Here is a 27,881-nt window from a genome sequence, read left to right as displayed (position 1 = left end):
CCCATTGAGGATGATATTCGCTGTGGGTTTTTCATAGGTGGATTTTATGAACTTGAGGAATGTTCCCTCTATCCCTATACTCTGAAGAGTTTTAATCAGAAAGGGATGCTGTATTTTGTCAAATGCTTTTTCTGCATCAATTGTTAAAATGTCTATGCTACCCAGAGCTATCTATACTTTCAATGCCATCCCGATCAAAATTCCAATGACATTTTTCAATGTCATTGAACAAACAATCCTAAAATTTGTATGGAATCAGAAAAGACCCCGAATCGTCAAGGAAATGTTGAAAAAGAAAAATAAAGCTGGGGGCTTCACATTGCCCAATTTCAAGCTATATTACAAAGCAGTGATCACCAAGACAGCATGGTACTGGCACAAAAACAGACATATAGACCAATGGAACAGAATAGAGAACCCAGATATGGACCCTCAACTCTATGGTCAAATAATCTTAGACAAAGCAGGAAAAAATACGCAATGGAAAAAAGTCTCTTCAATAAATGGTGCTGGGAAAATTGGACAGCCACATGCAGAAGAATGAAACTCGACCACTCTCTAACACCATACACAAAGATAAACTCAAAATGGATGAAAGACCTCAATGTGAGACAGGAATCCATCAAAATCCTAGAGGAGATCATAGGCAGTAACCTCTTGGACATCGGCCACAGCAACTTCTTTCAAGATACATCTCCAAAGGCTAGTGAAACAAAAGCAAAAATGAACTTCTGGTACTTCATCAAGATAAAACTTCTGCACAGCAAAGGAAACAGTCAACAAAACAAAGAGGCAACCCACAGAATGGGAGAAGATATTTGCAAATGACACTACAGATAAAGGGCTGGTATCCAAGATCTATAAAGAACTTCTCAAACTCAACACCCCAAAAATGAATAATCAAGTCAAAAAGTGGGCAGAAGATATGAAAAGACACTTCTCCAAAGAAGATATACAAATGGCTAACAGACACATGAAAAAAATGTTCATCATCATTAGCCATCAGGGAAATCCAAATCAAAACCACATTGAGATACCACCTTACACCAGTCAGAATGGCAAAAATTGACAAGGCAAGAAACAAATGTTGGAGAGGTTGTGGAGAAAGGGGAACCCTCTTACACTGTTGGTGGGGATGCAAGTTGGTACAGCCACTTTGTAAAACATGTGGAGGTGCCCCCAAAAATTAAAAATAGAGCTACCCTATGACCGAGCAATTGCACTCCTGGGTATTTACCCCGAAGACACAGATGTAGTGAAAAGAAGGGCCACATGCACCCCAATGTTCATAGCAGCAATGTCCGCAACAGCCAAACTGGAAAGAGCCGAGATGTCCTTCAACAGATGAATGGATAAAGATGTGGTCGATATATACAATGGAATATTACTCAGCCATCAGAAAGGATGAATACCCAACTTTTACATCAACATGGATGGGACTGGAGATTATGCTAAGTGAAATAAGTCAAGCAGAGAAAGTCAATTATCATATGGTTTCACTTATTTGTGGAACATAAGGAATAGCATGGAGGACATTAGGAAAAGGAAGGGAAAAATGAAGGGGGGGCGGAAATCAGAGGGAGAGATGAACCATGAGAGACTATGGACTCTGAGAAACAATCTGAGGGTTTTAGAGGGGCAGGGGGTGGGGGGATAGATTAGTCTGGTAATGGGTATTAAGGAGGGCACGTACTACATCGAGCACTGGGTGTCATAGAAAAACAATGAATCATGGATCACTTCAACAAAAACTAATGATGTATGGTGACTAACATAATATTAAAAAAAAAGAAAAAGAAAATTTCTTCTTCAAAACAGATTTATTGAGAGAGAGAGAATGAGAGAAAGAGAATGAGCGGGAGGGGTGGAGAAAGAGAATCTCAAGCAGACCCTCGCGCTGAGCATGGAGCCCGACATGGGGCTCAATCTCACAAGCCTGAGATCACCACCTGAGCCAAAACCAAGAGTCAGATGCTTAACTGACTGTGCCCAGGCGCTCCAGAAAGAAAACTTCTAAATAGCCCCAAATAAAATTTTTAAACAGCCCTAAATAAATATACAGTGGAAAAAATGCTCAAGATTTAAATACTGGTACCCGTGGGGCACCTGGGTGGCTCAGTCAGTTAAGCATCTGCCTTCGGCTCAGGTCATGATCCTAGGGTCCTGGGATCGAGCCCCGTGTCGGGCTCCCTGCTCAATGGGAAGCCTGCTTCTCCCTCTCCTCCCCATGATTGTGGTATCTCTGTCTCTCTCAAATAAAATCTTTAAATAAATAAATACTGGTACCTGTTAAGCCTTCTGAGCAATCAAGACTAGCATCTGCTAATGGCTATTTCAGAATAACTGGTTATCAGAGGCATCAGAAGGTCATGAAGGAAAGATGCTATTTATGGCCATGAGACAAATGGCCTCAACAGGGATCAAATCAGTATATATGGACTCTAAAAGGAATTATAGTCCTAAGCACCAGGAGCTCTAAGATCATGCTCAGATGGGAGAAAGGCCTCTGAGTAAGCCAAGCTGAGTCTCAAGGTTGATATTGCCAATAGGCTATTTATTTGTAGCATCGAAGACCACTGTGAAACCAGGAAAGCCCAACCAAATTACTCGTAGATTGGTTTTACCTACCACATCTAACGGACCGTGCTCTGCTCTTTTAGCCCTGGAAGAGTCCACAACCAGGCCGAACAGATAGCAGAGAACCGGGTAAGCACGAGGATGAAAACCCAGAAAGGCAGAAAATGAAGATGGAGTATCCAGAGGGGGAGTGGGGGAGGGGAGAGGCAGGCCATCAATGTGGAGGAGACTGTCCTGCACCCGTAAATCATTTGGATGCTAACATGGAGAACTTTGACTCGATCACCCCTCTACTTCTATCCTTTTTTCTCGGCTGTGCCAGAGTTTCTTCAAGTGACCACAACAGCCATTTCAGGCACCTTCCTCCTACAAACCCATCATTTATTTTATTATGGAGATACTGACATCAAAAGGTTTTTTTTTTTTTTTTGAAAAAGATTTTATTTATTTGAGAGAGAGAGAGAGAGCACAAGCAGGGGAAGGAGCAGGCAGAAGGAAAGGGAGAAGCAGGCCCCCCCGAGGAGCAGGGAGCCCGATGCGGGACTCGATCCCAGGACCCCGGGATCATGACCTGAGCGGAAGGCAGACGCTTAACTGACTGAGCCACCCAGGCGCCCTTGTTTTTTTTAAACTACATAGACACATTTAGTATTTTCCAAATGGCAGGGTATATTTGTGTGTGCACAGACAGGAGTATATGTTTAATATGTTTTGGTGGCACCCTGTGTAATTAACGTGTTGAAATCTTCTAACTGGGAATACGGAGAACCATTTTCCAGTAGGTATGTTTTTGCCCCTTAAGGGCACAGAAAACCTTATTTTGCAAGGCATATACGCTTTGCATGATAAATAACTCCCCCCTCCCCAGATACTCCTAATATTTGTTATATTTAGAAATTTAAGAACAGGAGCAAACATCTGTCAGACTAATTTTTTGCTTTTTCATAAGTGCAACTTTTTAATAAAAATTTACATCTAGATAAACAATCTTTAGATTTTGAAACTTTAATAAGATTTTAAAAACATCATGACTTAGAACTGAAAAACATACACGTTTAGCACACAAATATTGTAATACGAATCAACTCCAACTCCATTTGAAAACATGTGAATCAAATTACAGTTTTAGAAGTTAGTAATTCACATTTAAGCAAGTTAGCGCCTTGCTGAATTCAGCCTTTGTAAAAAAAGATACTTAGTGCATATTGTAATGGCACAATGTGCTTTTGTACCATTTTGTTGATTTTCTTCCACCTTATTAAACAAGATCAAGTTCTTGAAAGTTGGTAGATAACAGCTAACTTCCTATGACATGTGAAACTTCCAGTGGTAACAGTTACATTTTGTAACAGAACACTTTCTATAGATTTCTTTTCCTATCTTAAAATTTTAAAAGCAATCATTTGTAAGGATTGCATCAACATCAATTTAGCAGAGGAAGATCAAACTTTATTGAAACTGCTTGCATACAAAATATATTGCACTATAACCAAACAAATGTCAACATAAAATCCAATCTGTTGTCGCTAATATGTACAGAGAATATTGCCCAAGAGCAGTTACATTACAAGGTCATTCTACCTTGGTTAATTATCTACAGTATTTTAAACCAAACAGCTTACAGATGATGTGTGCAAGGTACCAATTTCTGTTTTCAAATACTATACATTCCCAGAATAAATAACTAAAAATCAACATTAATGTTTGGCAATACTTTTAAAAGACTTTTTAATATTCTTGAAATCATGTGCAGTTTGTTGCCATTTTTATATGCTTATTTGTATGCAAGGAAAAGTAACTGTAAAATGAAAATTCAAAGAAACAAACTCACAAAATACATCAGAGGCAGAACTTCGGTTTGCACGGCTCTGTACAGACTCAGTGGTACCCCTACTTGGAGTTATTTTTTAAGAAAAATATAACATCTTAAGAGTGAAGGTCCTTCACATATTTTTCCTCAGTAAATTTCATTCATAAAAAAGACTCAAAAACAGAACCAAAACCCAACACATCAAAAAACAAAAGAAAAAAAAAATTAAGAAAAGAAGTATGTGTTAACCAATTCTAGTCTGCTTTCCAATTCCGCTTATACATTAGACCTAATACTTCAAAGCTTACAAAACATTTAACCTGCTTCCAATGTTTCTTAGACAAAGTACCTGTACTTCACAGGGTTATTATGCACACATGAAAATGACCTTTCTATCTCCCCCAAATACCCTTGAAATTAAAATATGAAAAACTTCACAAAACTTGGGGAGGACAAAATAAAAAAGACTCTAAGTTAAAATTGGTCATCAGGCCAAAGAGCAGGCATATCCTACTAACTTTCGACCAGGAAGATTTGTTCCTAGCTGAAAACATTTTAGCCTCTCTCAAATGAAAAGATAGTTATTTCTTCTCCTGTCTTTACAGAAAAATTACACATCCCTCTCGATAACACTATTTGTCAAACTTCAGTGCAACAAAACAAAAACAAAAACAAGTTCTATTCTTTATACTGCCTAACCTGATGTTTCTGTAAGGAAAAAAATATGGAAAGCATGCATTCTTCTATAAAGTACTAATGTTTGACAGGGTTTGCTACATCTTTAACATTTAGTGTTTCCAACTTATCTTCCCTGAACTCTGCATCCAAATATAATATTCCTACCTGCCAAGATATAAAAAAGGCACAGATCATACAACTTTTTTTTTTTTTGCTAATGAAAATGACAAACGTCACATCACACACATCTCAGGGTCCACTAAAATACTGGAAAAGTGGACCAAACATAAACTGACACAGGACATGAAATGACATAGTATTTCATGGACTTCTATAGGAGATTGAAAACAGAATTGTAATATAATTACCAAAAATGCTATTTATTCAGAAAAACTGAAATGTACCGGCGAGTTATCACCCGATGCAGGAAAATGGTCCAAATTAACAAAAAATATCACTGCTCAGTACTTCAAAAAATAAACCAAACTAAAATCCTGCCCTGAAGTGCTAAAGTGTACTTAAACTCAATGTTTCAAAATTTCAATGTATCTTTTTGTGCAAATTTGAAAATTGTTGCTTATGGCCAATACCAAAAAATAAAATTCTTAACAATTTGTATTCATTTCATGCCCTGTGCCATCTTGCCTACTATTTGTCTTTGGCCTAACAAAGTTTTCTAATATGGAATAAGAGTTATGGAAATGGTTTAGGAAATATAACTTCAGAATTATGCAGTTTAGGGTACTCCGTTCACAAGTGGTTGTTGACCATCCATGCTGTCTGGCTTTTCCTTCTTCTGGTTACGATCTTTACCCGTGCGCAGCCGATTACCTTCACTGGAGGTATTCTGTAATGTTTTAGTGTGGACACTCCTTTCATTATTGCAGTCAACTCTGATCTAAAACAAGTTATAGTTGTTATATACACAGACCATATCCTATTGTAATCTGTAACTGGCCTGACAAGAAATTTTAAGCCTGAAGTGTAAGTTCCACATGTTAAAAGGGGAAATGGGAGTGAGAATAGAAGAAGTGCAAGAAATTAAGGTCAGGTAGGATTTTTTATTTAGTTTATGATTTTAAAACACTCTTCTTCTTTAACTGGAACACATTGGTCATCTCATTGCATCCAAAGTTAGATAAAAACTCACAATCCTACTGTGTCTTCTTCTAAGCAGAATAAAATAGCGAGAAACAAATAGTTAAAATGAATTACTATTACTAATTACAAGATAACATATACCCATAATACTAGAGTTCAAAAGAATGGGTTGTTCTTAAAGATTGTGAAACCCATGAGGGACCCATATTGATGCCTTCCTATTCCACCTTTAACAGGGTAAGAACTCAACTCACTTGTTACATAACTAGCCTTTAGTTTACACCTGAATTATCTATCACAGTATCTCTATACTGAGGCTCCCACTGTCTTAGAGCAGAAAAATTTGAGCGTTGCTTTCTTAAAGCTTGTATTTTCAGTAAGGCAAGTCAGATGATCATACAACTTGAACTCTGTCTGAAGAATAATACTGATATAGGGAAATTCAACAACACTAATGTGTGGAAGGACTGGAATCCCAAGACATGTGTAAAGATGAATGCAATTCAGAAAATAATATCCTAAGATTCATACAATAGTTTAAGTGTCAACACGGAACACTTAAAACACTGCTAATAATTCCAGATGCTGTATAAAAGGAAGATAATATTGACCAACGGGCTTAAAACAACTACATATACTGATCTGCTTGAAGTACAAAAGCTATATAGATCTCAAAATGGTTTGCTCTAATTTCAAAGTGTGTTCAAGTGCTGGGTCTCAGTGTGTCTTCTAAATGTTTGGCTGTCAAGGGTTTAGTGCTTTGACTTGGATCTGTTCTCCTACAGAAAGCACAACCTTTTTATTTGATGTCCCATTTTAATTATAAATATGACTATGCATCCTTTTAACCGATAACGATCAGATTGCCAAACTCCTGGAATATGTCACCTTAAGCAGGGAATTAAAAGGCCGGCAGATAAATGCCTTACATCTCTGTAAAGCACATATACGTACATCATTTCTTCATCTCTTTACCTAGATCTAAGGTCTTTTCTATTCCCTTAAGAACCTGCCAATAGTTAACACTTACTTGCAACTACTATGAATCCTATGAAATATTCTGTCATGAAGTTTCTGCTCTTAAAAAGCATCTCACTAATCTTGGGTGTTGGTCCTAAACCAATCCATGGTCAATAAGGTACCCTAACTACTTGGATTAAGGATTAAGAGTTAAAGAAGCAGAGGAGAATATGGGTTCTGGGAATCATACACCAGGGTTCAAATATCACTCCACCGTATACTATGTGACTGCAGACAAAGGACTGAATCTTTCTAAAAGCTTCAGTTTACTCACCTAAAGAATAGAAAAATAAAACTACTTACCTCAGGGGGCTGCTGTAAGATTCAATAAGATAACACACACACAAAGCACTTAGCAATGGTGTCTCACATGCTCAGGAGTAATTTTAAAATTATTTAACAATGGGTTCAGCATAGGTGATGACCAACTGAAATGGGATCTCAGAATAGAGGCTGGTTCTAAACAAACAGCTGGCTGATTCAGCACGTACTAGCTGAGAGCACCATTGGCCCAGTCTATCATGATTGTTACCTATGAAGTAGACATCTTCTTTTCCTTATATTCCACTCAAAGAGATGACCCTATCCCTGCAACTCAGGGGAGGAGGGGTCCACAGGGTTTACTCAGGTCTCTCTCTCAATACAGTCCAGGATGTCCCTTTTCTTGGGGGACTTGGGGGGGACCACCAATGTGGTATTGAAATCCTAATGGACTGTCAAAGTCTTCACAAATGCTTAAGACTGCATAATCTCTAGAGAAATTTTCTTTGTATATTTGTCATGAGGAACTAAGATTGCATACAATTATAATGTTGAAAGGAACACATTTCTTTGCATGTACCAATTTTGCAACTTTTGAACATGTTTAAAAATCAAGTAAAATAAACTCGTAAGTCTCAAACTATAGTAATTCAAATAATTTAGATGTAAAGAGGCACACAGTTTACCTGGAGGGATCCATCTGCTGTTCTTCCTTTAGCCTCTCTTGGATTACGTGGTCGATTATCTGTTCGGGAGTGATCGTCGTTTCCTATAGGGTCATTTTTAAAAGGTTCAACAGTTAACTGATTCTGACATGCTTATTGGAAGTTCTTTATTCCCACATTCTCAGTTTATTTAGACCACAGATTCTAAAATATAGTCAACAATCTAGTGATTCCAGTTACCTAATACTTATAAATACAGCATGCTACTAAGAAGCAGAAAATATTTCAAAAGCATTATAATTCTGCATCAACTATGGTACAGGTCAACCTGAGCTAATGATCACATTATGTGTAGAATCCCCAAAGCAGCTGAATTAGTTATCAGTGTTTATTCCTATATTCTACACAAACCATGGGAAAGCTAATGTTCTGTTGATTACTGCTGAGCCTTTCCTCTGCTGACCAGTATAAAACAGGAAAAATGGGGTTTTAGTAACACATCCTTGAATCACCAAGATGTTTCACAGAACTTCCACTGTTAAAATTCACATTTTTTTTTAAAGATTTATTTATTTATTTGAGAGAGCGAGAATGAGAGAGAGTACATGAGAGGGCGGAGGGTCAGAGGGAGAAGCAGGCTCCTCGCTGAGCAGGGAGCCCGACGTGGGACTCAATCCCGGGACTCCGGGATCATAACCTGAGCTGAAGGCAGTTGCTTAACCAACTGAGCCACCCAAGCGCCCAAAATTCACCTTTAATTATTAAGAAACGAACATCTCTGTACCTTTGAAGCCACCTCCACGTCCTCTTCCTCCCTGTCCTCTTCCTCCACCGCCACGTCGTCGTCCGTCTCCTCTGCGTAGAAAGTTCTCCCTCTCTTCCTCTGTTGGAGCTAATGACCAATCACTGAGTTCGTCTCTGTGGTCAGATTCTGTTTCAGAAGCATTTGATGCTTCAGAATTAGTTCCTATCGAGAGTTAAAAGTTATATACCGTTGTCCGACTTAAAAAAAAAGTTAGGTTAACAGAAGCTTCCAGAGACGTTTCAGGGGTAATCCAATACTCTTCCCAATTTATAAGCCCAAAGAGTATTATCACCTTCCATTTTGTAAAACAAATTATCTTAAATTCAAAATGAAGGGTTTCACAATATTTGAGGTTATTTTGGTTTTAAACGTTTTTGGTTCTCATTAAAAAAAAATAAAAGGTATTTTATCAGCCATCTAAGTTCAAACCTGAGTATGCCACATCATTAAACAGCTGTGCTCCTTTAAACATCTGCGCTCTCTGGAGGAAAAGTTGTCTACAACAGTTAAATGCAATACCTTGATAAACAAACCTCTATAAAGAGAGTTCCTTTTAACAAGGTTTGGCCCAGGGACAGCAGGGAATGCATATATATATTTTGGTCACCTTTGAGAGGGTGGCAAAGGCCACCATGGCAACTGTCTCAGGGAAGGGTCTTTTGTGGGATCAGGGATTGAACTTAGCTGAAAGGGGATATGCTTGCCTGATGCTTGGTCCACAACCTTCCCTCCCACTCCCACTGAAATAATTTATCATTAATAAAGGAATTATTAAGATAAACTCATTATGCATGAGGGGGTGGGTTAATGATGTAGGGGGGATGGGGAAAAGAGCTCCATGGTGAGGTGGGACTTCAACAGCAAAAAGAACAGACTGTTGGGAGAGGGGTTAGGGGTTAGGTTCAAGGTTGGCCTTAGGAGTAGGTGTCTCTCTCCCCCACTCCAGAATATCAACTCTACTACCTCTCTCTCTTCCTCTGTTGGAGCTAATGACCAATTATAGCTTCACCATTATAGCTTCTTTCCTGTGGATCTTGAAGGCTTTTCCATCTTAAAGAGTTCCTTTTTGAAATGCAAATATTTGTGAGATGGATTATACCTTATACCATCATTAGCAAGTTACATAGTAGATACACAGTTGAGCAAGAAAGACAGTAGGCACTGGCAGGTGGGGACAGTGTTCAGTGGAAGGTACTGGGAGAGAAGAAAGAAGCACTGACAGAAGAGCTGGGAAGGCAAAGAGAAACTTTGCCTACTTCTTGACTGTGCCTAGGGCTGACTTTGGCCATGACACTCAAAATCACCTTATGAGCCATAGGATGCAGAGCCCTGATTTACACAGTCCATCCAGCAAGTATGATCAGCACATGCCTGACAAAAAATGAGCCACAGTACACAAATGAAAAAAATTTTGGCTATACAGTAATAAAATCAGGAAAGGCCTTAAGAAAGTCATCAACACACAAGGGCTTAAGCAGATTTATCCCCAGTCAGAACGTGGACAGAACTCACACCTGCCCTGTAAACTCTAAGTGTTATCATCAGGTTTTAACTCTACATGTCTCTTGCAACACAATTTGACCCACTGTGAATCGGAAACCATGTAGTGATAAACCGTTATAATGGGGTTCTAATGAATATTAGAGATTAGCAGCTATTAAGTCTAGGAACAGATAAAGTTACTGAGTAAAATGCTTAGTTTGTACCTGAAGTATATCCAGGACCGCGTCTGCCGTGCCCCCTATTTCTGTAAGGTCTACTACCTCGACCCATTCCTTGACCATCATCAGTCACATAGCCTTTTTCCTTATCTGTACGATTTGGTGGTGGTCTAGAACTAGCTCCAATCTGTCGCAACTGCTCATCAATTTGTAATCTCTCCAAACGCAACTGGTCTACTTCCTATTTAAAATATACAAGATAACAGTAAAAATAATTTGACATTTTACTTAATAATACCTTTCTCCTTTTCATCAGATAAAAAATTATACTGGAAATATTTCAATTTCAGTTCTAAATTTATAGTAAACACTGTTACACAGAATTATCAGGAAATTGAATGGTCTCCTTAAAAAGAAAAATTACTACAGATAACAGATTACTGATGTTCATAATTAGAGATGTAACAAAAATACTCAGCATTAAAATTCTACTGAATAGAATTTAAAGTTGTTTGATTTGGCACTATTATTCAATAGAATCTGTTAAGGCACAGATATGCTAGTTGGGGGACTTCTTGATGATAGGATATTCAATAAAGCAACTTTAAAATGCAGGTAAATGACATTTAAGGTTTAACGAGCTAACCTTAAAAAAAATCACACACTGTAAATAATCTTAATTGAAATATATTTGCCAGTTAGTATCTTAATTTATGAAGCACTGAGTTCGGGTCATCTTTTGCTTTCAAAGAACATATATTATGGTAGGTCTTTGGATGTGATTATACCATTAAGGAAAAATTATTTTCAGGGAACCGAAAATGCTCCTGTTCCTTATATGGCAGGGAAGGGGGGAGGGGAACTATTTAAGAGCTAACCAAAAAAGTTAGATCTTAACATCATGCCTTGAAACCTCTTAAAGACTACAACTGTGCTAGAACAAGTACAACGAACAGTATTAATGTTGATCAAAAATATACACCTGGGGTCCACTGACAGACCCTTACACACAGTGCTTCTGATATGTTGGGTTCTGTCAAATCCAGATAAAGCCTCAATTCTAACCCCTGTCCTTCCAATCTACCCATAAAACATCTCCTTTACTGGCTAAGAGGGAACTGGATCCAAAACTCTAATAGTACTGGGTGTCTTGAGTAAAGCAGCGGCCATCATAGGGACTGTCTACATGGACAGTCACTGGATAAGCCCCTGTTAAGCTAAGTTCTTAAAATCTTGGTTGTGGAAGCTTCTGGAAAAGAAAGGGCAGATACGTTTAATCTGTGCTCCGAACCAGAATTTCTGTTTTACAAAGGACTTGAGCAAAGGAGAGACTGAGTAGCTTACTCCAAGAGTATAGTTATAGCTCATGGAATGGGTGTTATCTTGCAAAACAGAATGGTAGTCCAGGTTATCCCACTGGGGCAAAGCAGTCACCTTTTGGTGAGAGATGCCAGGCCCAATCAAGGGAAGATCTGGTGATGGAAAGAATGGCAACAGGACAGCTGATAACCAAAAAAAGATATTCAATTGTGAAGAATAAATAAAAAGATCTAAAAAAAGAACATTAGTCAAAAGAACAAGGGATTGATTACAATGCAACCCTAACTCTCCAGGTCATCATAATTATTTAAGCTAAGAATATGAAGAAAAACACATACAACAGATTACAAATAAAACACATTTTAGAACAAAAATAAATAAGCAAACCAACAGGGTATCCTACCCATGCAAACCTTGCTGGATGAAACCTTCCCATTTTCAATTATTAACTGACCACTGTAAGAATGAAATGCCTAACTATTGCACTTTTTCCCCCCTTATTTGCATCCAAGTCAAAATTGTTTATTTCTTTCAAGAAATCAGCAAAAATATTCTTATTAAGATAGGATCATAAATAAAATAGAAAGCTGGATTGTTTTTAAATTCCTATTTAATACAAGTCACTTGTAATTTTGATGCATATGGATATAAAAAAGAAATTTTAAAAGTGACATGGGTAAGATTTTATTTAGTTGAATTATAGAATATTTTGGCTAAAAGAAATTTTAAAAAGCATCCAGTATAGGGAGAAGTGACTTGCCTAAAGTCACATAAGCTAGTTCATGGTAGAAGAGAGACAAGAAGCAAATTGCTGGACTGCCAATCCAGTGCTCTTTCCACCATACCTTGTAGCCTCCTAGTTCCTGATTTCCAGTTTGCAATCTAGAGGAGGCATAACTGTACAAATTCTAACTAAAACGAGCATCTACAAGACACAAGTTGTTTATATTTTGTATAAGAAAGTATAGAGAAAAATACAAAGGGTAAACATTTAAACAGAGGACTTCAGGAAACACTGGGATTTCAAATGACAAAAAAGGACAACCAAAGGCAAGTGTTAACAGACACAAAATTTGGCCTGGAAAAAACTCACAGAGGCTAGAAAGGATCAACTGGATGAAAAAGCTATGTATAGGCATACCTACATTGAGTGTAAGGGTTTAACAGAAAAATAATGGGAAATAGGGGGATTTATGGAGAACTGGGATACTGGTCCTTAAATTTATAATGATAGAAAATGGACTTGTGTTTTCAGAAGGAATATAATAAGCAAAACAAAGTGAATATTTGCTCTATTGTCATTCATTGTAATGTACAGGCTAGAATGAACCTTCACTGCTGAAAGACTGACTGTGGAGTTTTTATATTTTAGTACAAAAGGATTAGAAGTTAAAGTTCTTCTTGTTCTCACCTTTAAATAGTTCAGGTGATAATCCAGAAGAACAGTGGCATTAGCAATGCTGTCCTTTGTTCCCACAAAAACAAATGGTACCATACCCTGAAAAATAAATGGCAACAATAATCCTATAAAACAATGGATTAATCTGACAAAAATGCAAATAATTAACTAAATCCCTAGCATAGGGCCTGACAAACAGTAGGTACACAAATGTTTGTTGAAAATATAAATCAATACATGGAAACAAAAGTAGTTGGCATATTTTACACATCTACTGTGAATAACGACAGATCAATACAGCAACCCCTTGAGTGTACCAGATTATGTTTTAAATGCTACTATTAAATGTTGGCAAAATCACAAATTATGTAATTCAAAATTATACAAGCTCTGACATGAGATGCATACACAAAACGAATACTTTAAAGTACTCTTATTCATACACTACAAGTTTTATCTAGATCAAATTCTTTAAAGAGAAATTCAAAGTTAAATACTAGGGCACAGAAGTAAAAACTAAATCCGTTTTGCTAACCAAGAGAGTACAAACAAAACACAAAAAGAATTAGGATAAATTAAAATGCACTAATTATTCTGTGCGGGGGTTTGGGGGTTAGAGGCAGGTCCATGAACACAAAATTTAGCATTTCAGTAAATTTCAATAATGCACTCTAAAAATTATAAAAGGTTGAATCAGAAGGAAAGTTTGATCTTTTCCCTATGGTACTACTTTAATATAAAGATAGATTTTTACAAAGGTGTATACTAAAAGATTTATACTTCTAGCCCATCAGTACAAATGAGGAAAAAAAAAATTTCTTGTCACAAGTTCTAAGGAAGCCTAGGTGTCATGCAAACTAATAGCTGGCAATTAGGACATTCGAAGTCGAGAATACATCAGTATTTTGCTAATAGAGAAATACACATGGTTACTGATATTCACATATGACTACAGAAAACCATATGGTGGCTTTGATGAGGATATAATTTTCTAGGTGTGAAAAATCAAGAAGCTGTCTTTTAGCAAGTATCACTCTTTTAAATAAAAAGAGCATTCATTTGATAGGTGTGGCTACTGATGGGCTGCTTTTGCTTGCCTGCATTCAGGAGACAGCATCTTAAATGTGGGGCTGGAACAGGGTTTTCTTTTCCCTTCTACATGAACATGGCTGTTGATGGGAAACAAAACTGAACAATTAGGAAATAATGCTTGTAAAATGTCCTTTATCTGGTAGGCAAGGCACTGCTTCCTAGTAGCAATGACCACCTGAAGAGTCAGGTGCCACTGAAAACCCATGGGCTTCATATGGATTTTTTTGCATTGACTAATATATGAACTATGGAAATAATCAGGCCTGTGAATCAGATCTCCTTTTCTCAAAAACATTTTTGACTGTTTTTTCCCCAACTGACATTGTTACAAAGCAGTTAAACCTTATTATTTCCCAAAATGTCGTATGATGAAATGCTACACTCTTCCCCCTAGATCACGTATGTCCAAAATAGACTTTAAAACCCTATGTCATAGATTTAGTCTGATCACTTTGGACCAAACAATTTTAAAACATTTTCTCTTTCCCCACATCCAAACTTTTGTTGTACCCAAGTGCCACTCTAATTTGAGCACATCACTAGGGGACCAGAATAGTAAAATGAAGAAGGGCCAAGAGCACAACGGTGGCCTTCAATATGAATGCTAGGAGAAAGGGATTCCTTGACTGGGTAAGAACTGAGCTGCCCAGCAGAGAGGAATATCCAATCCACTTGTGGTTATATTTCTCTTTATAAAATGGCAGTTTTTGCTTTTAATCTCTGGTAAGCCATAACATTTTTCCCATAAATAGTTCTCGTGGGCCAGGTAGGGGGCCCTGAGCCTTCAAGGAACTCATGATGTGGCCAAAGAGATTAACAAGTGAATGTCTGTGTAGAAAGTGCTACTGAGAGGGATGAGCACACTGGAACACAGAAGGGGGAAATGGGAGGAGACCCGTGGCAAGTACACAAGGCAAGCTGCACAAGGAGTAAGGTCAAAGGAAGGTGGGAAGTTGGAAGGTAAAGAGCACTCTGGTGGAGGAAACATATGCATACAGAGATAATAGTGTTCAGAGATCTCTAAGTACTTCAGTATGGTTCAAGCCACTCTGGAAGGCAAAGGGGAGGGGGGGAATGGTAAGATGTGACAATGGACAGGTGAGCATCAAAGAAAGGCCTGATAAGCAACAGGAAGGAACGTGAGCTTTCGCCCCAGGGCAATAGATGAACATACCCCAAAACACTCCTCCACCATCCCCCAACCCTGATGATCACTTGTAGTCTTTCTTAACAAGGGGAATAAACATTAAAATATAAAATTAAAATGTATTTTTCAAGGAATGTTTTCCTACCTGCCAAGCCTTGAGTTCAGGTTTCTGGGATTCCCCTGCTACAATTGATGAAACCACTAACACCTAAAGCAGTATAAGGAATGCAAGTGATGTCATTAACTATAACAAATGATACACAGAAGCCTGAACGCAGGACTTTCACTGTAGGACTTCTAAACCCATCTAAACAGTTAGGTTAGTTCAAATAGTGAAAACCAGTTTCTAAAATATGGTTCTAAGTAGAAACTAAATGTATCTAACAGAAGGTACATTTTTGAGCTACCACAACCTGCAAAATTTCAAGATACAGCATGAAAAAATGAAAGACCACCCTCAAAAGAAAAAATGTGATCATTAATTATAACCCCATATTTTAGGTTTATACCATCATATTTGTCACTGTGAGTAAACTGAGAAGTAGGTATCACTTTGGTTTGTAATCTCTCATAAGATGGCAATCAGATTTCAAAAAAAAACCAAAAAACAAACAAAAAAAACCATGAGTAGACTATAAGCCTAACCAGAGAAAACACCCAAAACACCAACTGTGACATCTGGGTCAAAGAAATTCCTTTTAGTATAATTCAAAGTGACAAATATTTCTTACCCTCTGGACTTTTGTACTGTTAGGTTGAGAAAAATGAGTGTTGTTTTCCTTTATATCTATATGTTTTTTTTCTTCAGAGGGAGTAGGTCCAACCCTCGAGTTACTGGAAGGTAGGGAATTTGGTGGCATGATTTCCTTGTAAAAAACACAAAACACAAAAGAGAAAAAAGGACCAATTTAAAAGACTGTATTTAGCCCCGATTTTGTATCAGTGATCATATTTTAAGAATATAAATTATTATAAACATTTTTGGCAGACAGAATTAGAGAATGCAAATATTATGCAATAAAACCCCCCAAAGATCTAACATCAGCTAAAAGAAAAGAGGACTAGACAATGTGTGAAAATTATGGCAATTTGGGGGAATTTTATTTTAAACAGTATCGTTGTACAGAAGAGTACACCTTTACCTCCCCCCAATCCACACAAATACTTTAAAAGTTGCTACCAAAAAGCATATATTCATGAAGATAAAAGTGAGGGTTATCAAATTTAATGACTGGGAAGAGATATTATGCCCAGATAAAAATTTAAGCACACAAAATAAACATACATACACACAAACTAAAAAAGACAAAGGATGAAAGCCAGAAAACCTAACTAGTGTCCCAACTTGGTCTCTGTCAGCAACATTAAGTAGTATTTGAAAAGTGCCTTATACTCTTTTTAAAATTTATGACCATCCATTTTAAAGACTGAGAAGTAAGATTTGAAGGCATTCAAATGACTAGTCCCAAGTCACTCTCCAGCTACGAGAATGACTGGCATGACTCATGGTCAGAATTTTTACATTCCCAGCATGTGCATAGTTCAAAGGCCTCTATATTAACATGTTGAATAAAACAATAAGAAACTTTTATCAGACAAACCAGAAACACATGCACTATAACATACCTCTTCTTGTGGAACACTTTTCTCATTTTCGGCTTCAATTCTCACCCTCACAACTCCTGACTTGTCCACAATTTCCTGAATCAGTTTTCCATTTTTTCCTATTACTTTGCCTAAGTCAAGAAATGAATAATTCATGTTTGGTTTTAAAAACATATATCTCAAACCAGTAAGCACACCCCACTGTAAACTATCACATAAAACTAAGATTTCAAAACCAAAACAGAAACTCTTCAAAAAGACAGAGTTAACCTGGCTTTCTGTTTTATTAGGTTGTCACTGTTTAAACTACTTTGGTCAAGTATCAGAGGTATTTAAATCTCAATAACTGATGGGATAATTTTGAATTTTTAAGGAAGCTCAAAGATAGGCTCTTATTTTGCATAAAAGGGTCTACTTGAAACTTGCTGGTACAGTGGTATGTATCACTCTTTCTGCAAAGTTCTGTGAAAGGAATTAAGGAAAAGGACAGATAACAGAAAATACATTCGCTTATTCATTTGACAATTTTAGTTCTGTCTGTACCTGATTTAAACCTGCTTCTTTGCCCATGGTAAATATTTTTAGAATTTTATATGTCACATTTATAAAAGATAGATTCTAAGTTTAAAAGGGATTTAAGCAGCTGTACATACATCTAAAAGAAGTGCACATTTTTCAGGCCAATGTGTTAACATAATATTACTCCCGTGTATCACTCATAGATTGTATCAGTGTATTAAAACGTGAAGTGTGACTTCTTAATCTTTATTAGTCACAGAATAAAAGATTAAGAAATCACACTTTAAGATATCTCAAAACCACAATGAAAAAACTTAAAACCAGTTCAAGATTAACTACTATTCAATACCATCTGTTAAAACTCCAAAGACTTCAAATACTGGTAATAAACAGTCATGTTTTCCCTCATTTTATAAAACTCAATCATATCCTTTAACTGGGAAATGACTGCTTTCATAGCCATCATCATGCATTAGTGTAAAGCAAGACTCTGCAAATAAACGAACTATTGGTGCTGGAAGTCCCACATGTGAACTACATTGGCTTCTAAGTGCCTTCCCAAGGTACCTAAAGCACCCTTACCCCAGCCAACCATCATGTGCTTGTCCCACCGTCTCATCTAAGGCAGGGATGGGGAAAAAACTGGAAATCAAAATTTGCTTTGAGTCAATCCTACCGAAGAACCCAGGGAAAGCCTCACAACAGGAACTTGTGGTTCTTCTATCAGCATAACCCTGGCACTCTTGCCATGTCTGGCAGCCTCACTCACCCCTATAACCTCTTTTGACTGTCAGTTGTCAGGGAACAGAACTGACATGAAATCAAGACTCCTGATATAGGTAGGTCCTTTTGTCAATTATTTCTGCTCCTCTTGTCTTCAAATAAAAAGAGGTGTGGGGAAGAGAGAAGTTACATGGAGTCGTCCCACAGTTTGTTTTTAATCTTTAACACCTGTATTTTCATGAATTAATGCGATTTTAACAAAGGTCTAAATGAGTCAGGAAAAAGAAAAATGAGCTTGGCACATGTTGCTGATAATATCTTAACTATCCTATGTATTACGTGTTAACTATAATTAAATGAATAATTAAACCAATTCACTGTCAGAGTGGATGAAAAACAAGCAAATTTTTAGAAAAGAATGACACATCCGTGTACATGCTAAAGAGAGTTTGTGAAAAATATAGAGATCATAAATCATACTGTGGGACTCAAAGAAAACTCATGCAATACTAATTAGACATCTCCCTAAAGATCTGCCTTGCCAAATCTCTTATTATACAAAAATGCTTTCTGAAAACTCTCAACATTCCCAGTGTTGTAGTAGACAATCTTTGTAACAGACTTGTTTTATTTTACTCACTAGGAACAAAACAAAACCCAGACTGATTGTACTTCAGCAGGCCTTCTGGTGAAAGGTCACTGCTGGAGCCCTCTTCTCTTTAGGTATGACCAGAGGTAGAACCTATTTTTAACAGCAGATAATGCAATTCTACACTACATGGTTATTTCCAAATCCCAACGATAGCTTACTACAATTCTGCTCTACTGAACTAGATGGAATTGTTCTAAATAAGGAGGAGAAAAGAGAAGTATTTACAGAGTCCTCTACTATGTCCAGAGCTTAGGTAATGTACATCTATCTAAACCTTTCTATCTACATCTCCCTGTTTAGTTATCACGGCAACTCTATGAGGTGGACACTATTACTCACATTTTTTAGAGGTAAGGAAAATAAGATTCAAGGGGGCAGAGTCAGTTACAAGGTCAAATAGCTACCAAAAAGTGAGGTAGGGACTGAAATCTAAATCCAGCTCCAATTCCAACACCCAAGAACTTTCCCCTAGAGGCATCATGCCATCTCCCAAATGAACTTTAGTGAATCCGACACATAATATTGAAAAAACGGTCTACTGGCTATATAAGAATTTCTAAATTTAAAATAACTTTTCTAACTATAAAATGTATGCAATTGCTTGACAAACTGTAAATAAAAGGAAAATAAGTATCATTCAAAACTCCACTTATCCTGAGGTAATGACAGTGCTACACACACAACTGTGTCCTAGTTACCTCAATAACATCACATTCTTTAGCTGTCTGTAGAACACAGCTGAATGAATAATTCTGCATTAATTTCACTGGTATTTATCCTTAAACTAATTTTATTCAAGAAAAAAATAGTATTCCAAGTGTTTTTAATGGCATAGGAAGATGTTTATTAATTCTATGCCGACAAAAAATAAAAGCAGGCTAAGCAGGACTGAAACTATGGGAACAAAATGCACAGAAGTCCTCATTTTCTTGTCCTTTAAACTTTCCAAAGGGCATGCATTACTTTTTATAACCAGTTGTGATATCAGGTTCAGAAAATAAAAAATGTATAGGCAGCAGGTCCCAATTTTATGTATAAATTAAAGACATAGGTAGTGTTCTTGATTAAAAAAAAAAAAACAACCCAAAAACTGCAACCTGTTTTGATATGTTCTGGTAACAATATCTGCAGCATTTGAGAATATTGGTAGAGAGTTTCTGGTATTTGCTGGTACTTGTGATGATGATAGTAATGAAACAATAGTACTCAAAGTCAAAATGAAGAATTAGCATTGATGTTGCACAACGCCCCAGAGACATTCAGAGTTACTTTTAGCCTTACAACTTATTAGATTTAAGTAACCTACATTCAGATCTTCAACTCAGAGATAATTCAGAATGCTATCATTTTATAGCCCCATCAGAAAGATCAAATAAATACCAATATCCTCCAAATTAAAAAGCCTTCAAATGTCATTCATTTTGAAAAAATGGTTTAGGACTGATTTTTTAAGAGTTATTTATTTATTGAGAGAGAGAGAATACACAAGGGGTAAGGGCAGAGGGAGAGAATCCCAAGCAGACTCTGCAGAGTGCAGAGCCCGCTCAATCCCACAACTCTGAGGTCATCACCTGAGCTGAAACCAAGAGTTGGATGCTTAACTGACTGCACCACTCAGGCGCCCCTAAAGATTTATTTATTAGAGAGAGTGAGCGAGTGCAGAAGTGTGAGTGGGGGAAAAGGGCAAAGGGAGGGGGATAGAAGAAGACTCCCCGCTGAGCACAGAGCCCGATGTGGGGCCTCGATCTCACAACCCTGAGATCATGACCTGAGCTGAAATCAAGAGTTGGATGCTTAACTCACTGAGCCACTCAGGCGTCCCTTGAAAAAAATATTTAAGATATAGAAAATATACACTGAAGAGGCTGTACAAAATTTATCCTTCCAGGCACTAGTAGGTTTGAACTAGCAAAATAATATCTTTTGTATACCTTCTAATTTTTGAGTATCATATTTATCAAATATTTTCTGTATACTGTAACAACAGACCGTATTTCAAAGATTAAGCTTCAATTAAATGACTCCCCAAGTGAGTGGACACGGAATTCTATCGGTATAACTAAAGTATTTCCCTAACTGGTGTTTTTGTAGTGTATGTCAACAGTAATTTCTGACTCACCAACTAAGTTCCTTGGAACCTGTATGACATCTTCAGCAAATTCAAGAAAGCTTCTAGCCTTTTTCACTGCATCCTGATCCTAACAACAAAGGGGAAAAGATTTAAGACAAAAGATGAGCCATATGAAATACTGTTTGTTATTTTAGAAAAAAACTACATAGTAAAATATTTACCTCTCCATAAATATGAAATGTGCAGGTATCTTCATCTAGATCAATAGCAGTGACCCCAGGTACTTTTCTAGCTTGCTGAATATTAGCACCATGAGTACCAATTGCTAGACCCATCAGATCTTCTCGTACGATAAATTGTTCATGAAACCTTGAGGCAAGTTGCCTTGAACTCTGAAGAGAAACGCACATCTGATTAATATGCTTTATCAACTATTAAGACAACTGTACTTAGGTCAGCCATATAAATTATCTTGACCCTATATATCAGGGGCCTATAAATTAGTTTCAATTGTAAACTAAAAGGTTTTAGAAAATACCTCCCACAGCCTAACCTAAGTACTTTTTAGGTTACTGAAGGTCTATTACCATTTGATATATTTTTGTTAATAGAAAGGGATTCTTGTCAAGTTTCCAAGGTAACTTTTGAAAACCTATTTGCAAGGCTGCTTTAGGTAAACAAGGACATCAGTAATGTAATAATTAAGAAGCAGATCAAAGGTTCCCAAATAAAAACCAGCTCACCGGATCTGACAGACTCAATGTTATTTAAGTAAAAAAAATTTTTAAATACCATCTTTACAGAAAATTGTATTCATTTTTATTAAAGGATATCAGTACATATACATATTTTTTCAGTTTTTTTTCCCTGAAAACTGCACCATTTATATAATTTATCATTAGATACTGTGGTCTAGATACCCATCTCTCTGATGAAGTGGTGATATTAAAATACTCTCCTTCCCCCACCTCCCCAACCTGAGGAATGAAATCATAAATAGTTAGTGCAGTCATGAAATCAAATGATTATAGAATGCCAAAGATTTACAACTTATCTTGCATATGCACCTGCAACCTAGTATGAGAGTCTGCAAGACCTTGTGATCTGGATCCACAAGTATGATGAATTCTTTCAAATATTCAGTAATGCCTGAACTACATTACACTTGACACCCCAAACTTGTGGATAATTGCTCTCTTTAAACAGCATTATCAAAATTTAATGTTTAGTTCTAGCATGCCATTAATGAAAACCAAACATATTAGTGGCTCATGTTGAAAAATGGAAATTTCTTATCTGAATATGTGGATATCTTTAATATTAGTAGTGAGGAAAGATAGGCATGCAAACTAGTATTCAACATACCTGCTAATTGGAATGAGTGTAACTACTGTAAACAATTTAAAAAAGTCTAATATCCATTTTGTAGATTAGAATAACAAAATGTATCAAATATTCCTAGGACTTTTCAAGAAGTCTTGTTTTTTGAATCCTGGTTCATTCACCTGGTCTATTCTTTTCACTGATAATTCACTGATAAATGGTAAGTCAAAGGTATAACAGATCATTTAAGAAGAATTAGATGTTTAAGAAGAGGCATGAGTATTTTTTCCATACTACTCACAATGAAAATAAGGAGGCTGTTCTGGCCTAAAAGTTATGAGAGAATTGCTAAAGAAACCACAAATGTGTGAACATAGGGACATCAAGAAAGAATGAGAGTAAAAACCAATTAAACAGACCTCCATGGCCATAAGGAAAACAAACTAGCAAAAGGAGATATGAGTGTTTCCTCTCCTGCTAAGAGTTCAGCAATCACACATCAAGTGGGAAGGTGGCAAGTTTCACAGGGTTTTACGAGACTATAAGCCTTGACTACCTTCTCTCTTAATATGCAATTTGGAACTCTTTTTTTTTTTTCTTTATTATTTCAACTGCATAGTGTTTTCCCTCTAATGAAATGAATAATGACAAGGAACTCTGGAATCTGACAGTAATACACTTGAGTTGGGACATTAAAATCCATTTAGTTTCTATGGTTATGGATGGAAGTACTAGATAGTTATCAATGAAAATAAATGTATGGTGATGGAAATTATTGGAAGATTAATAAAAGTAGATAAAATGCACCTGAAGAGACGAAATAGTAAGTTAGGGAAATAGCCTCTGGCAGGAATCTGAAGACAGGAGTTTTAAAGAGTGACAACCAATTAGAATGAAGTTCTATACCCTTTTAAACAGAGATAAACATACACAATGAAAGGAATATGATTAGATATTTAAATACTCTCTAGTACTTAAGTGATAACATGTTATATGGAAGAAGCATTGCCTCATTTTATTAATAGCTTTGATGAACTTCTAGAAAAAGTGAGTTGACCAGAAGTTCCTTAATATATATCAACTGCTGCTTAATTCTGAAACCTTAGGCATGAAAAACTTTAGTACGATTAGGCTTTGTATAATTTAATTTTTCAAAATATAAAATATAAGGAATGGTTAAGAAACAGTAAATAAAGGACAACCTGCCCATATTCAAGTTTGTACCTCCACAGTTATCATTTCTAGAAAGCCTTATAAGCAGCACTAGGGAAAGCCACATACCTCTAGCTGCTTACTGGCTTCTTCATTTCTCAGTATCAGAGACAGCTTAGTGCGCAGACTCCGAAAGTGCATGTCAATTAGCATGTGCGCTCGTTTCGAGGTGACTTCATTGATAGACTAAAGGATATTTAAATTAACACCATTATTATCAAAGCAAATACTCCAAATGAAGTACACCAAAATAGACAAGTCAAAAACACTCACCAAAATGACAAGCTGATAATTCTCTGGATCATAAGTTACAGAAAAGGCACCAACTGCCTTTTTAAAGTCCTTATGTGCCGATTCTTTGGCACACCTAGAAATAAAAAGAATATCCACTGTGAAGTTAAGATGAATGATTGCCAACTACTGGCATAAGTATATGCAGAGACTTGCACTTAGTAGAATTGTGAATTCATACTGGTTTAGTTCCTTTGCTGTACATCCCTGAAAATACTTTTAGCCCACTCAAGTATTTGAGATTACAGAGAAAGGTTCCTTTGCTGTCCACCTCTGTAATACTCAGCCCAATCAAACATCTGAGATTACAGAGAAAGGAAAAAACTAGTTATGCTCTTAAGGGATTGCTTGTGGTCCTAGATTACTAAAGGAGACATTATTTAGGAGAGTCACTCTCCTCTGAAGCTTCCTTATTTCAGTTACATATGATTAGTAATTTTCTTAACAACTGTTGAAAACTTTTGGGGATATCTACATGGAACCCAATTTTGTTCTGCTGCTTCTTTTCTATAGAAAAACTGACCAATTTAAGGGAGAGAAGGAAATGTATATGAATCAGAAAGCACAAAAACTTACACACATATGCAATCTCTTCAGTCAAAAAGCAGAATTTCTATGTACTTTGAATTGCAAGTTAATGTTTATCTAAAGTGTGACACATCCAAATCAAACTCATTATACCCCCTTGGTGAAACCTTTAAAAAGGAATCTCTTATCTAAAAGTCTTTAAGCATTACTCCAGACCAAGGATTAGAAGACTGAGACAACCTTTGGAAGCTTCTTTAAATCTACTTATTACATATTTATCTGAAAATATTAACTTAAAGGAAAAAGACATGGAGAAATCTTCATTGTCTAGAATTTGATTTGTGACTTATGACAGAAGATCTATACTAATCGATTTTAAAATTTCAAAATTCTATGAACAAAGTTTATTTTAGAAAACAAATGTGCACTAGCTATGTATCTAGCTAATGAAGTTTAGACAAGTGCAGTGCCTAATTATTTAACTGGAAAAGCTAAATTAGACATTTTTTCACTACTTTTGCAAAAAGTAGTACCATTTTTGCCAAAGTTCATTGAATTTAAAAACTGGTATCTATTATTTTACAATTTATATTCTTTTAAATTAATTGCATATCACCTGTAAGTTCTCAGCATTTCTTGCATACTAACTTACATTTGTCGTAAGTCTTCTGGCACGTCCAGTTTGATTTTATGGAAAGTATCTTTCGTGGCAGGTTTGTTGGGATTAACCGATCGTAGACGTTCAATTGTGACAATTTCATTGTATGTAGCATCACATGCTGCATATTCGATCACATAAAACTGAGAGAAATAGATAAAAGTCATTCCTGGTCATAGTTTTTAAAGTAAGAACAATAAACTATACCTATACAGTTATTTTTAAGTTCTCTAGAGGGAAGAAAAAACTCTATTTGATCAATTAACTAAAACATACAAAACATACTGAACATGTAGAGAAAACATTGTAATAAAATAACTCAAAAGTTAGATATTACTTTAAAATAGAAATCCACACTGAAATTTAATACCTGGGTTTAGAAAAGGCAAACAGTACAAAAAAGTTTTAAATATGCAGTTTCCTACCTCACCCTTTATCATCCTCACTTTAGCTAACCACCAACAGCAAGGCTCTTTTTCATTTGCTCTGGAATAAACCTACACAAAAATTACAACATAGATTATTTCATAATTAACATCATTCAGAAATCTATAGATTATCAGACATTGAAGAAAATTCTTAAAATGAGCCAGGCGTCTTTCAAACCCATATGTTGTATGCCTTAAAGCAGACTGCAACTCTAGAGCTAGATATACATACATAATCAGAAACTACTTGATTACCTGGGAGAGCCCTGTACAAAGCACCTTCCTATTTTCTGTTTCAGATCAGTAATAATCAGTCCTCTGTATATGAATGCTCAAGAAAAGCAGATTGCTCATAAACCTGGGCATACTTGCCTTGGATAGTTTGTCAACTACAAAAATAGATCTAAAAATGTATAAACTTGTTTTTGTTTTACTCTAATAAGTAAATAACTGATTGGAAGTTACTGACCCTGGCCTATTGCTTGGTCACTAAATGGGTGAGGCTTCTGACCACTCAAGCCCCCTAAGGCTACCACCCTGGCATTCATGCTTCCTGGTGCCTAAATGAACAGCTCCTTGGTTACTCTCTGGTCTCCCATCTCCTTTCTCTCTCCACTAAAATGGACAACTCCATGCTGGCAATCCTCTGGATGGATACCACCTTCCTGCTCTCATATACTGGATCAGTTATTCTAACCGATCTCTCTGGTGACCACGTCAAAGTTCACTTACGATGTGCAGCATGGAACCTTTTGTAAAGACACTAGCAAATCAAGGTTAATGGGAAAAGAGCACAGTATACATGGAGAGATAGAGAGAAATACTCAGAAGCAGAAAGCAGGGAGGACAAGGGGCATAGGGAGGAGAGGAGAGAGAGCTCAGAGCCTAAGGCTGATGAGTAGTAACTCAAGGCTCCAATTCTTGTCTCCCTTTTACAACTGAAGTTAAAAGTCATACAACACAGTGACTAAATACAGCTTAACCTACCTTTCTCTCTTGCCCTCATCACTTCTCAATTTTGCTCTAGCCAGAGAAATAACCTCAGTTAATCATTATGTAATACAGTGAGGCCATTCTAGCAACAACACCTCATTGGTCCCCCACCCGTCATGTGACTAAGTTGGGGGAAAAGTTCCCTTAATCCATCACTATTATGAGCATTCCTGATACAGACAGACCAAAAGACCCAGTGTCTCGTGTCCCTTTCACAACCTAAGTTTGGTTATACAATACAGTAACTAATACAACTTAATTTAACCTACCTTTTCCTCTTGCCACCATCAAGCCCTTTCAACTCTGTTCTAGCTAGAGCAATAACCTCAGTTATGTACCACTGTGAGGTAGCACAGCGAGGTCACTCTAGCAACAGCATCTCGTTCGTTGCCACCTGTCATGTGACTCAGTTGAAACTGTCCTGCCTTCAGGAAGCTTGTAGTCTCCTGGGGTAGTGGACAACTAAAGGTCCTCAAGTACAGACAATGTTTGTGTTTCCTACTAGGATCCCTCACAACACCAAGCCCAGTCCCTTTTACCTAGTAGGTACTGAGTACATTTTTGGTAATTACATAGTCCTTTATTCCACTCCACTTTAGAAAGAGAAAAGAACACAGCCCTGGACATCCGGAGACCTTCCCTGAGTATTGTCTAGAATAGTACTCCTGCCCCTGTATCACCTTCCATCCTCTTACTTTTTTTTTTTCCATATGCCGTAATATTAGCTACCCAGACTAGAATGTGTTTCACTGCACCATCTGTACCCTAGCACAGGAAGTAAGAGTTCAAGAACCTAGCACACTTTACCTTATCTGTATATAAATGTCTACTTAGCTGCTTCCTTCATATCACAAATATTCATGAAGTTGCAACTATTAACAAGACATTGTAGAGAAAGAAGAGAAGCAACTCAAAATGGTGTGAAAGGGGAGGAAGGAGAGGACACTACACAGACCAATTACAACATAAAGTGGACTCCAAGTGCTTTAAGTCCCAAAACAGTTTTCAGTGGCTAGAGAAATTATAAACACAGTTTTTGTTAATGTGTTATATCTCTATAGCACATTTTGGTCAAAGACATCAATAGCACATGAGCAGGTGGTTCACAGCATGGCCAGTGAAAAGATGTTTTCCTTATATGTGTTTATGTTAAAACTCATAGATGGGTTTTTAATAATATACCACAAGCATTTACTGCTACTTAAAGAAATTCTAGAATGCTGCTCTATTACAAGGCATGATTTCTTCTCCTTTGTAAGACTGATTTTCCTAATCCATTTTGCTTAAAATGGAGACAAAGTTGTAAGCTAACAATACATTATTCAAATAAAGATTCAGAGAT

The 27,881-nt window shown here is 36.7% G+C and overlaps 1 protein-coding gene across 14 annotated transcripts in view; it reads right to left on the bottom strand.

Annotated features, from left to right (window-relative positions):
• Positions 1-3,507: 3,507 nt before the first annotated feature.
• The window catches only part of FMR1 (FMRP translational regulator 1), a 38,140-nt gene continuing 13,766 nt past the window's right edge, over positions 3,508-27,881 (bottom strand). For 2 of the 14 annotated variants that reach the window (XM_035001914.1, XM_035001949.1), the window contains 14 exons: positions 25,544-25,615; positions 25,113-25,261; positions 23,915-24,008; positions 23,711-23,827; positions 21,328-21,498; positions 21,155-21,233; positions 17,163-17,272; positions 16,268-16,402; positions 15,682-15,744; positions 13,310-13,396; positions 10,624-10,819; positions 8,897-9,079; positions 8,134-8,216; positions 3,508-5,963 (listed from right to left, as the gene is read on the bottom strand). In XM_035001914.1, the coding sequence (XP_034857805.1) occupies positions 5,802-5,963; positions 8,134-8,216; positions 8,897-9,079; positions 10,624-10,819; positions 13,310-13,396; positions 15,682-15,744; positions 16,268-16,402; positions 17,163-17,272; positions 21,155-21,233; positions 21,328-21,498; positions 23,711-23,827; positions 23,915-24,008; positions 25,113-25,261; positions 25,544-25,615 (1,701 nt within the window). In that variant the 3' untranslated portion in view covers positions 3,508-5,801. Of the gene's footprint in view, positions 5,964-8,133; positions 8,217-8,896; positions 9,904-10,623; positions 10,820-13,309; positions 13,397-15,681; positions 15,745-16,267; positions 16,403-17,162; positions 17,273-21,154; positions 21,234-21,327; positions 21,499-23,710; positions 23,828-23,914; positions 24,009-25,112; positions 25,262-25,543; positions 25,616-27,881 lie in introns of all 14 variants that reach the window. The other 12 variants (XR_004678669.1, XR_004678671.1, XM_035001933.1 and 9 more) reach the window with 12 other exon arrangements.

Source organism: Mirounga leonina, unplaced genomic scaffold (assembly GCF_011800145.1).
Source record: "Mirounga leonina isolate KUSES-001 unplaced genomic scaffold, KU_Mleo_1.0 Mir_101608, whole genome shotgun sequence".
In the NCBI taxonomy this organism is placed as follows: domain Eukaryota; kingdom Metazoa; phylum Chordata; class Mammalia; order Carnivora; family Phocidae; genus Mirounga; species Mirounga leonina.
This window is presented reverse-complemented; position numbering and strand designations above follow the sequence as displayed.